The sequence below is a fragment of the Pelobates fuscus genome, chromosome 11, assembly GCF_036172605.1.
Source record: "Pelobates fuscus isolate aPelFus1 chromosome 11, aPelFus1.pri, whole genome shotgun sequence".
NCBI lineage: Eukaryota > Metazoa > Chordata > Amphibia > Anura > Pelobatidae > Pelobates > Pelobates fuscus.
Window position 1 is genome coordinate 110504636 of NC_086327.1, and position 12543 is coordinate 110517178.

A 12543-nucleotide genomic window follows, 5' to 3' on the forward strand; every position below is an offset into this window, starting at 1 on the left:
AGCATGCCATTGAAGAAAGCTATCATATTACATTTATTGAGCGTTCCATAGACTTGGTAAAGAGCAGCCAGCTATGTCACAACAGATAAAAACATGATAATGATACTTTCATGCTTTGACTTGTACTATATAGAAACACTTGACTGTTACTATATACACGTATATAAGCAACATATTAATGAGCATATATACAATATAAAAAGGAAATTTGATAAACATTCTGTGTCTAGACACTTCATGGAACACCACGGGAGTGACCCAGGCGGTCTTACTTTCTGTGGAATACAAAAGGTTAATGTTCCATGGAGAAGGGGAGAACTGGCCAAGAGATTAATATATCAAGAAATGCTGTGGATTTTTAATTTAAAATCTCTGGCCCCTCTAGGCTTAAATGTGGACCTAGAACTTGTAAATATTCTGTAACCAATTTCTATATAAGGCACATAGACTTGGAATCTTTTAACTTAAGGCGAGTCATATTTGAATAATTGTCCATAAGGGGGATCCACTATATTCTGAGAAATTATTTCTGGTTCCCATTTTTCCATCTTCAAGACCCCTTCATTTTTTGGATAGAATTAGTAGCGATTTATCACTATACGGAATGTTGTGTTCCCTTCATTTGCATATAGGGAATATCATTATAATAGATATATTTTTTCCTGACCATTATTGTTTTTTAGGGTACAGATATACTGTTTCATTAGGTGTACACTTCCAGAATAGGAATATAGACATTAGATGTCACTATTTCATTTTATTAGATTCAATACACCTTTACCAACAGTATTTCCGGAATTGATACTTTATTATGTTGTTGTTTTCCTCCCTTCATTTTATTTGTGTATGCGCTCTTTTTTTCGATTAATGGATATGAAAGAGGGAAGCCCAATAATTACTATAAGTGTATAAATGTCTAAATGACTTATATCATCTACCTCATGTTTTACAATATACTTTATTCTTTTTGACACTAGTACAATCCTTTGCACTATAATGTTTCTTCCACAATGATTTTAAATGTGGTTTCAATATTTTTTATTAATATGAAGTACGTGTATGTTATATACATTTCTGAATTGTTAAGCAATGACAGGATCCTGTTTATCCTCTACCTTGAATATGTTTAAGACTATTAGTCGATCAGCAGTTGATTATTAGCTGATCAAAAGAAAATGTATTTAAAGATGCTGTTCTTATCCGATACACTATCTTGAAAAAGCCCGGCGTAGAGGGCGAAACGCGTTGAAGTGATATCGGGTGCAGAGGTCTGATGCTCATAGCCGGCTTACAATCGTCCACACACTGATGCTCCCATGCTGCAGGAGAGAACCCACCGTATCAGCGCTGAGATCGGGCGGGAATTTTGAAACTGCTGAGAGCAGCGGACGGTAAACGGCTACACAGCCTCTGATTTTACAAATGTGTATTTCGTGATATATTGGAAACAAATATCACAACTTGCTCAAGTAAGGGTTCCTATTTGGGGGGAAGGGTATCTTGTGATTTATTAAAACGGTTTTACACTATGAAAGTTCTCTTTTGTATCTTTTAAAGGTAAAAGCTACAGTGTATCTCCCATCTCAACACAGGATTAACCCCTTCAAGACTCTCTTATAAGACTATATGGACTCTTAAGCAAGTTTTTATATATATTTTTTTGTGCATAAATCTAAACTACTGTGAGATTTAAGTGTTTCTATCTATTTACTACTAAACTCACAGAGTTTTGTTTGATTTTTTTTGCACATTTTTATAGGTTGCCTCACTGTATAGGCTACCATATATAGCGCTGACATTTTTTATTTTCATATACTAGGGCATGATCATTAAGGAGTTTTGCTTTATGTCTAGCTGCTAATTTTTACACTACAATAATTTTTATTATTTACTATTTGTATCTTGTTTATATTTACTTTTTAAAAGGTGCGCTCTCCTGTATTTTATAAATAACATATTAATGATCATGACTATGATTTTCTACTGTTTTTTTTTTTTTTATTGTCAGCCAAATTATTCACATGGCCAAATGCACCCGATACACTTTGATCCTTTGACTACGATAACATGCGTGGTGTTCTTCCATTGAGTTGGGTTGCTCTTGGGTTATGTATTATTCTGGAAATATTGGAGACATGAAAAGAGAACTGGAACTGCTAAGCCAAGAAAAACAAGTTGGAGAAATTCCTGAGTTCCATAACTTTTCCAAATGCACTATTGTGATACATAGCCAAAAAATGACTAAAATGAAATGAAAAAGTTAGCAAAGCCATGCCTACGCTCTCAGAGCTCAGTGAGCCTAATCTGGTGAATTATGCATTCTAACCCCTTGATTATGAAGCATTGTGCAACCCTGTAGCAGGCTGGATGAATTCTTCGAGAATCGGTTCTTAAAATGTATGGGCATGATAGTCCTGATTTTCACTCCGTACATTGAAAATGTCAATTGATTCTTGAAACTGTAATGTATGATGGTGAAATATCATAAACAATAAATAAATAAAAACAGAGTCTAACAGGGTATGCCTTGAGTTCACATTAGATTTCTGACAATTCACAGTATTCTGAACAGCACTGCATGCCAACTTTACACCTATATCCATCCACACAGACCATCGTGCATACACTCTCACACATATTGAAATGCATTTATTATATTTCGAAAAACAAAATCATTTCAATTTCAGCTTCTGAGCAACTTTGCCTGGATTTTGCAATCTGGGTTTAATATCAACACGAATCACTGTTCAGTGAATAAAGAAATATGAGAGGTTGTGTACCCAGCTATTAATAATTTGTTGTAATTTACAAGTTGACATTCATTATTCAGATCATCACACATTATTGCGGTCATACAATTTAAAAAGTGTCTCTGACATCTTCTGGGGTCTTCAGCTGTTTTCCCAATAGCCCAATGGTGACATCGCCACTTGTTGTACAATGTCCCGTGAGGTACAGGGGAAAGTAAGATTTACTCACCTGAACCTGTCTGGCAGATTTTTAATCTGATGCACTCTCTTCAACAATGGGCACTTCATTTGCCACGAGCTGACGTCAGTGCTGTACGGTACATGAGCGAGAGCACAACACTACTGTCTATGGAGGATCCCGCAAGACCAAGGAAGCCTCCATAGACAACATTTTTTCTCCTCAATTGTCACTTGTGACATCTGCGGTCTTGACAGAGCTTGACAGTGGTAGCTCCACTATTTTACCCAAACTATGTCAAGCGAGAAAAAAAAATACATAAAACAAAGTACAAGTAATGTAAAATAAATTATTAACTCTCCATTATAAAGCTGCTTGTGCCACTGTATTTAACCCTATCAGGACCAGAGTTAGGCAATCCCTTGTAACTGTTTATTTTTTGTCGTGTTATTGGTACGTAATGGGGTTAATATTGTGACGCAGCTACTCCCACATACTTTGTATTGATTTAGTTGCCTTTTACCTGCTGTAAATTTCAATCTAATAATTAAACTCATTTGTCCACTGATAAATCTACTGCTGGTAACAGTTGTATGACTCACGAGCAATTGAAAATTCCTTTTTAATTAATTAAAAATCGCTTTTTAGAAATGATAGCATTGAATAAAGCACCACAATTGGGTTCTCTCTAGGCATGCCCATGGCACACATTGCACATTGTTTCTATTTCTCCAGTAATAGAAAGGGGCAGAGTTTATAGCAATGACTGGCAGGCAATATAGAACAGCTAGATTGTATATTCTGTTCCTGGAATAATATACCAGGAAGTGGGGATTGCCTATGGGCAGTGTACTGCATGAGTGAGGCATTGGGCAGTAATTTCGCAGGCCATTTACTAGCCCAGCATGGTGTGAGTTTGTGCTTTGGCCAATAATTTCAATATTCTCCATGGCTGGAATGGCCCACTGGAATATTTCCTGGGACACTATTGAATCTGGGGCTGACCAAGTCCCAAGACTATAATGACTATGTATGGTGTAATGTATTTGCAAGGGGTTGGGTGGTTAGATGAGACATTAATGTAAACATAGTCATGGCCAACATTGTCACTCGTGTAGACATGCTGCATCATGCTTTGCTGATCTTATTGATATAGGCTGCAGCCATAACTGTTTAAACACAGTCGGCTTCACAGCTTTGTGAATTGGACTACGTACAGTAATTTCCAAGGTACAACTGTGCATGCACAGGGCAAATGTCTAGGCTTTAGAGCAAGGAAAATAAAGATCACCCCTGGTTGTGTATGCTGCGTGCACAAGTCGAAATTGATACTGCAAAACCTTCACCTGGCTTATCACTGCTAAGACTTTGTCAATCATGCAGTCATGCAAAGTTGTTATGGTGCTTAAAGTGACCCTTAACAAAAACAGATTAAAGCCCTTTCAAGACAACGATCTTTGATTCATTTTTAAAGTTTTTCTTAACATAAGATCATGCTCTAATATATAGCTGAGAGGTAATCATGCCAAGCACTCATAACAAAGAAGCAAGTAAGTACGAAAAGAGTGTATAAATTTTACAACACTAATTTACTCTACTCAAACCGATGCTAAGCTACATTTAATAGCGCAGGCATTAATGCATTATTATTATTATGGGATCCCTTTAATTCAGATTTTATACAAACTGTGGAATTTCGAGTTCTCAAGTATTACTAATGGTAGCAAGCTTCCAAACATAAGTGATAAAACCAATTAATACCTTCCTCTGAAAACCAGTAAATCTCTCACTATGGCATAGAATGCTCCATGTGCGGTTTAGCCTGATGACTAATGAAGTATTTTGCAGTTCATTAGCATAACTATATTTTCTACAAACACTGCCGGCTAGTGAATTAAGAGACCTCTCCCGACAAGAGAGTCAGTCGACTGAGATAGAAGAATGATCTCCCTTTAGAGTCATTTGCAAAATCATGGATTCACACTACACTGTTGTGTCTAGCAATGGAATAGCAGCTCACTAATTGAGATATAATGGGGCATAATTGCAACCAATATTAGTACATTACACATTAACATAGTTTGGTGCTGGATTCAAAACTTGAAAATAATAAATGTATTATTCATAAGACCCAGGATACAATTAGCATAATGCTGGATTAGAGAACAAAGCAGGATTTGAACGGATGGAAAGATAATTTTAACACCTTCCATATCCGTGTTATTCAAACCCACTGCTATTGTGACAGTCCAGACATGTCACTGCTCCTGGGAGACCCTCTGCTGTTACTGACAGATACCTGGATTAAAGTTTGCTGTTTTTGAACTCATTGAGCCTCTGTTTGACCATTTTCTTTATGACTGCTAACCCTAAATTAGGCTTAGGTTTAGGGAATTAGTTTAAATATGGAGATTCTTAAAATTTAGGATTACATTTAGGCTTCAAATAAGGCCTAGGCTTACATTTAGTATTACATTTATAGTTAAGGATAAAATGAGATTTGGGTTGAGACGAAATTAATTCCTAGCTCTAAACTTCATCTTAACTCTAAATTTCATAATTCTCTGTGCACTGACCTACGCAGTAACCTTATGTTTACTTACATTGCAGGACCTCAGCAAAAAGGTATCTTCAGCTATTGTGCGTTTGGGGTTCCCCCATGATCAGGTAAAGAAAGATTTGAGTCTAAAGTAGGGATCTGTGAATCTTTACTCATACATGTGAGTCGTTATTAGAGTGATGACATCTACATTACTACTAGTTATCTAGCTTAAGGCAGACTAATAGGAGTTATACAGTAAATGGTTAACTTGCCCAGGTGTAATGATAACGGTGAATAATCTTAATCTAAGAAAGATTTTAAATGTTTTAGTGCAGTAAATGTTGCACCCCAATGCTGAGGCTGAATCACGCTTCTTAAACTGTAATTCTTTATTGGAAAATCCTAAAAATCACAACGGCACACAGAAATCACCATGGATTCACACGTTCCTTTTACAAAAATAAGATTCAATAATACAAGACTTAATAGATAATGAAAGTTCAGCAATGGGTTTTGGGCAGAAACATTAGCTATCAGAAGAACATCTTAAAAAAAAGACCGTGTTATACATCAAAAAAATACTCCAAGCGTAAAAAAACAGTTCACTTCAATGGTTATGTTGCCAAGAGTGCCTTGTTTCTTCCCTTTTGTAAGGAGTCAAACCATTTTAGAGTTTCCAGCTCTCCGTAGGAAGTAGAGGAGGCAGGGAGCGGCACCCAGCGCACCCCAGGTAAGAAGTCATATTGTTCTAACATGCTTTGACTCCTTACCCTGGGTGGGTACGCAAGGGCACTCTTGGCACCATAACCACTACATTGAGTTAGCGGTTACGGTGTTTGGGAATTTGGAGAAAGTTGCAAGGAAATTTGGAAAAAAAAAACTGCCAAAGTAAAAAATGTTGTCAATTCTTTTGTCAATTCTTATTTTTTTTAGTACTGATATATTAGTCTAAATGTAAAATACAAAAACAAATCACAGTTTAGCAAATAGTCTTGCTAGATAATTGTGAATATAGAATCTCAAACCATTCAGTCGTAGTTCTTACTGCTAGCATCTCAGACCTGGGTATCCATTAGTTTGGTTGCATCTATTTTGGTGATCATAAAGAAAAACGTTCTGATCACTGAATCAATACTTTCCTTATGGGGAATTTGAAAACGTTAGACGTCCTCATGCAAAGCCTGAGGATGTCGAATATAATTGTACGAGTTAAACTCTGTTAGGGACCAGGAAGCGCTTCTGGGGGCTGTCTAGAAGACATCCACCAGAGGTTGTCTTAACCCTGCAATGTAAACATTGCAGTTAAGGGGACAGGGACATTTCACCCAGATCACTTTAATGAGATGAAGTGGTCTGGATTCCTTATAGTGTCTCTAGTGTAGCTCCTAGTACCCCGGTTGGGTACCTCCGCCAAGGATCGCTTCCTAGCTGGAACCGGAGAAAACCTCAGCACTTTTCCCCCAATTGCCATGGCTTGACTGGGGTCCTCCTGGTGCCTCTCCATCCTGGAACTGGATAGGGACTTGCTCTATTCCCTCCTAGGGATTGGATGATACACAGTCCTGGGAGCTATAGTCCTTACAAGTACTTTCCCCGCTGAATCCCCGCTTAATTCCATAAGCTGGAATAAGGTGCTGAGTAGTGATTAGCCCTTTCCCCATCCAGTAAGTAGACGACACATAGTTCTGGGAGTACAACTGATTTTAATAAGCCAAACTCTGCCTTTTATGAAAAGAGGGGTCTCCAAACAATGACATACAAGCTCCTTCCAGATATCTCTGGGCCTGGGAGATAATTGAGTTAAAGACCAGTAAGCCAATTATCTCCCAGGAACAGAGAGCCCAACACAAAACATAAAAGTATCCTAAAACATAAAAAAAAACATAATAACCCCACATATCCTACATCCCTCATAGCCCTTATCTGAGGGCTCAAGTTGTCCAAATAGCGCTCAGATCCATGAAGTGTAGGGGAGATGCCACCGTGTCAAAGTTCTGACCAGCCGCACACGTGGTCCTATGCACAAAATAGTTCCAGGGTGTTTAGTGCTTTGGACAGACAACTTTCAGGAGCACCTGCGGCCACAATACAGGGTGCTTTTCCTGGCTCTCAAGGAGCGTTTGTTTTCCTTAGCCTCAGGCACCTTCCCTCCAAAAAGCGATCACCTGGCGGGTCGCAAAGTGATTCCAAACCCCGGACCAAGTTGTTCGCGGCTAAGTACTGCTGAGGTTTGTTCATGCAAATTGCCACCAGGGAGCTAGCATTCGGTTCCATTCGAATGAAGGGAAAGTGCCGAACCAGGGGCACCGAGGGAAAGCTGCTAATGGCGGCTGGGCAGGGTAACTCCCGAACAGAGTCTCCGACCTAGACCATAGTCGGTGGGCAGGAGGCCAGCTTCCACACTCCTCCAGGAGTTCGTGGCAAACGTTTGTGGGAAGGAGAGTTTGTCAAAGTGTCCCCTTAATATTATTGCACTCCTTGCTTACTTGAGATCAGGGCCTCCATTGTTAAAATAAAAAGTTAAAGAAATGAAAATCTTTAAAATGTAACTGTAATCCAGTGCTCCTATAGCAAACACTCAACTAATGATAACATAATCAGAATTGATGATCCCTCACCCAATTCAGTGTTTCTTATACTTACATATTGTAGTCCTATTGCACATGGTCTGCTAATCCCATGCTTCTCATGGAGACACAATAAATGCAATGCTTGTCTATAAGAAACATTATCATTGTCCTGTATTAGCCTTAAGGAGGAACTGCCTTCGGAGGAGTGAAAGATAAGCTTCAAGTTGTCTTAACCTCATGGGAAATACCTTCCACAAACATTTGCAGTACTGAAACTATCCATTGTTTGGGTTCTATACTTCCACAGATGTTTTTAGATTGTGTTTTTCACGATGTACAGCTAGCAATGATTTTGTAAGGAGGTTAGAATTTTCTGATAGAAACATAGCTTGCAATATAACCACTAGAATAAACTATATTGTTTGTAGTGCTTATGTATAGAATGCTGTATGTTACCTCATAAATGGTTCCGTCTGTACAATGCAGAACGCCATGTCCCTGCCGTTTATCCAGCAACCAATCGCCTTCAAAGGTATCTCCATTCCTGTAATGAGGATGGCAACAATTGTACTTTTTTTTCCTTTTTTTGAGAATACAAATAAAATGATTCTAAAAGGGGTTTCATCTGGAGTTTAGTACATAGCCAGCAACCAAAACCATTAATTAAGAAATATTTAAAAAAAACAAACATAATCTGCAGTTGACACTGAGTACTTTTTGTTTCAATGCTAACTGGAAACGATCCTTCGAGCATCATAACTTACCATTAGCATGAATATCTGGAGTGCCAACATTGGCTAACATTTTCGATTACTTCCTGAATCCAGGATATGTTTCAGATTTGCAGGAAAAAAAATTGAATTGAAGTGTATCTTTTTGTCTAATTTTTTTTTTTTTTTTTTTTTTGGAGGGTCTTCTCCAGCCTTGAGTGTCTGTTACAGGGTGTGTTTTATTTATATGGATTGCTTTCTTAACTGTTTTAATACTGGACATCTCACAAGACATTACTTAGTGGGAACATTACCGGACATGAACTATAATCTAGAATTTAGTTATAAAGAGACTAACTTGTAACACAAAAAGTATTGAATTTCTAGTGCTAAGAAAAATGATCATTATGCAAGTTACTACATCATTATTACAATAATGTGCAGCATTTGCCTATAGATAAGTATCATTTGGACCATCTAGTGACCATGATTTCTCAACAAAGATACGTAAGTGAAAGCAGATTTGATCTTTAGCCCAGTCTCAAAACTGTAATCTTTATTGGCATTGTTACTGTCAGATTTCCATTCTTTTGAGGTTAAGGATAGTGTAGAGTTCTGGGTACCACGAAGCAATAAAATGTAAAACTGTAAATTCTGTTGCCACACGGAATTCTAAACAGCAATGGGTATGGTAATATGCAAACAATTGTGATTGCTGAAATAGAACAAAAAACATATGGTAACCATTGAGAGGTGGTGGATTCAGCATAACACTGTTTTACAATCTTTAGGGCAAAAAACTGTGAACATGTTCTGATGATACAGTGTCTCACACAAGCATTCACCCCCTTGGATATTGACACATGTTTACGACTGAAACTTAGCATTAAAGGAACACTATAGGGTCAGGAACACAAACATGTATTCTTGACCCTATAGTGCTAAAAACACCATCTAGTCACCCCCCTCCATCCTTGCCCATGAATATAATAAAATCTTACATTTGTTCCAGTCTGCTGCTGCTGACTCTGCCCCTGATGTGCCTGCTTGGCTGATATCAGAAGTGGTGATCTGAGCCAATCACAATGCTTTCACATAGAAATTTCATCATCATCAACATAATTTGCAAAATATATCGAACATTTTGAATGCAAAAAAATATTTTATTGCAATGCGAATAATCAATTAAGATTAAATAAATAAATGAAATCAGATATTTGTTAATTACATAAATATTTACCCAGTTGCTAGGAAATCCATCTAAATACATTGTGGTGCAAAAAGTGTCTGCAGAAGTAAAATAATTAGGTTTATGTGATCTGAAAATGAATGCCTAAACATGTTTCTGGAAGTCGCCAGAGTTTGTCACAAAGAATAACTGTGACGGTAGTCACCATCACCTGGGGCTTCATGAGGACATTTCATGACTATTCCTATGTTTAACCCCTTAAGGACACATGACATGTGTGACATGTCATGAGTCCCTTTTAGTCCAGAAGTTTGGTCCTTAAGGGGTTAAGTCACCCTGTGTCCATTGTGGGTGCAGGGTGTGTGTGTGTAATGCGGTTGTTTGAGGTTAAATGTTAGTGTTTTCTCCTGTCTTGCTAAAGCTTGCAATCAACTAGGTGAATTTGACTGTGGAGCCTGTACAGCGCCACCTGTTGGTTGCAAGGATCTAGCAACTGCTGTATGCACTACCTGAATAGCAAGGCTTGCATATTTGGGTAGATTTGCATATTGCTAATTCTGCAGGCAGGAGAGATATGTTCTGTTAATCAATGTCTTCCCCATCCCTTTATAAATATGTTATTATGCTATTATAATTCCCTGTATGTTTTCTGACATGTTTTGGTTATTTGTATTTTATTAAGTGTGTCACATCAAGCTTTATGTAGTGAACATATAGGCTAGTCCCAAGTAAAACAAAGCATTGTATGTTAGTTCCATTTGGAATGATGTCCTGTGTGGATTTTTAGGGATCCCAGCCACAGAGTTGCTGTGCCTGTTGGCAGGCTCTATGATCCTTCTAGCCCAGGGATAAATCAAGAGAGCTAGGCCTGAGTGCCGCAAGTGCCTTTGTTAAGGCAATAGAAATCACATTGCAGGCAGAGAGTGATACCTGCCTGGAAGGAGAATTGCAGCGGAATAGGCAGAGGGGACTATACCTGCTTGGAAGGAGAGTTGCAGCGGAATAGGCAGAGGGGACTATACCTGCCTGGAAGGAGAGTTGCAGCCAGGTCGGATGGAAAAGCTTCAGAAGGACCCCACAGTCAAGGCACAGCGACTGGGGAGAGGAGGCAGGGCCGGACTGGGAATAAAAAGCAGCCCTGGAAAAATACATTTATACCAGCCCTATAATGCATCGCGCCAGCATAGTGTGCAGATATGAAAGCGGGGAAAAAAAACAAACCTTAAAACTGAAAACTATCACTCCAACGTGAAAGAAAGCACTTATAGGGCTTCAAAATAAACAAAAAAGCAGAATTGTTGTAAGCAGAAGTGCATTTGCATATAATCAATGTTTCAGTCCAACTACCTTGACATATTGCACAGCAGTAAAAAAAAATGACATTATCGTGTTTATTTTCAAGTAATAAGAGTGTACATTTCACTTTGGCTGACAACTAGATGATCTCAGTCAACACCAATTCGATTCCCATAGGAAAGCATTGGGAGGCTATTGTGCATGTGTAGCAAAACGCTGCGGTTCACCACACCAATCAGCCTTTACTCATCAATGCATCTCTATGGGGAGCATTCAGCATCTCCATGCAGAGCGTGGAGATGCTCATCATAGGTGCTGCAGCACTGGAGGAGCAGCTCTAGTGGCCGTCTGAGTGACTGTCACTAGAGATGTGCCTAGGCAGCAATGTAAACACTACCTTTTCTCTGAAAATTTAGCACTTTCAGTGCTTAGCCTACAGGGACAGGTTATAGATACCAGAACCACTACATTAAACTGTAGTAGTTCTGGTGACTATAGTGTCCCTTTAATACGACGTCTTTCTCTCACCGGCGAGTTACTGGGAAAGCAGGAGACACAAGTGAAGATGCATTTTGTTTGTGTCTTTCTCCCCTAAGCCCCTTTGTCTCTTTCTCCCCTTCCCAAGCTCTTCTGTGAGTCTCTTTCCCAAACCCCAGCACCTCTATGTGTCTCTTTCCCCACAGCTCCTCTGTGTGTCTCATTCTCCCCTTCCCCAGCCCCTCTGTTTGTCTCTTGTTCGTCTTTCTCAGCTCCTCCGTGTGTCTCCTGTTCCCCTTTCCCAGCCACTCTGTCTCTTTCTCCCCACATCCCTCCGTGTCTTTTTTTCCCCCCAGCCTCTCCTTTTTATTTACTCCCCAGCCCCTCCATGTGTCTAATTCCACCCCTTCAAGCCTTACATGTATATCATTACCCCCACCCCTCCATGATGCTCAATCCATACCCACAGCCCTCCATGTGTTTCGATGCCCTCCAGCCTTCCATGTGTCTCATTGCCTCCACCCAACCCTCCATCTGTCTCATTCTACCCTCTCCAGTATTTCATGTCTCATTCCACACCCTCAGCCTTACATGTGTCTCATTAGCCCCCATCTTTCCATGTTTCTCAATCCATCCCCCCAGCTCCCAATGTGTCTCATTACCCCCCAGACCTCCGTGTGTCTTATTAGCTCCCAAGCACCTCCATAGGTCCCTATAGCCCCCTCCTGCCCTCCATGTGTCCCTATAGCCCCCTCCCAGCCCTCCATGTTGTTCATTAGCCCCAACAGTCCTCCATGTGTCTCATTTCCCACCCCAGCCCTGAGTCTCATT

At 39.3% G+C, this 12543-nt stretch overlaps 1 protein-coding gene across 1 annotated transcript in view; it reads right to left on the reverse strand.

The window, feature by feature from the left end:
• MORN1 (MORN repeat containing 1) overlaps window positions 1-12543 on the reverse strand; it is a 287891-nt gene that overhangs the window by 216616 nt on the left and 58732 nt on the right. Inside the window, exon 6 of the mRNA XM_063436724.1 lies at window positions 8497-8584. Within this exon, the coding sequence (XP_063292794.1) occupies window positions 8497-8584 (88 nt within the window). The remainder of the gene's footprint in view (window positions 1-8496; window positions 8585-12543) is intronic.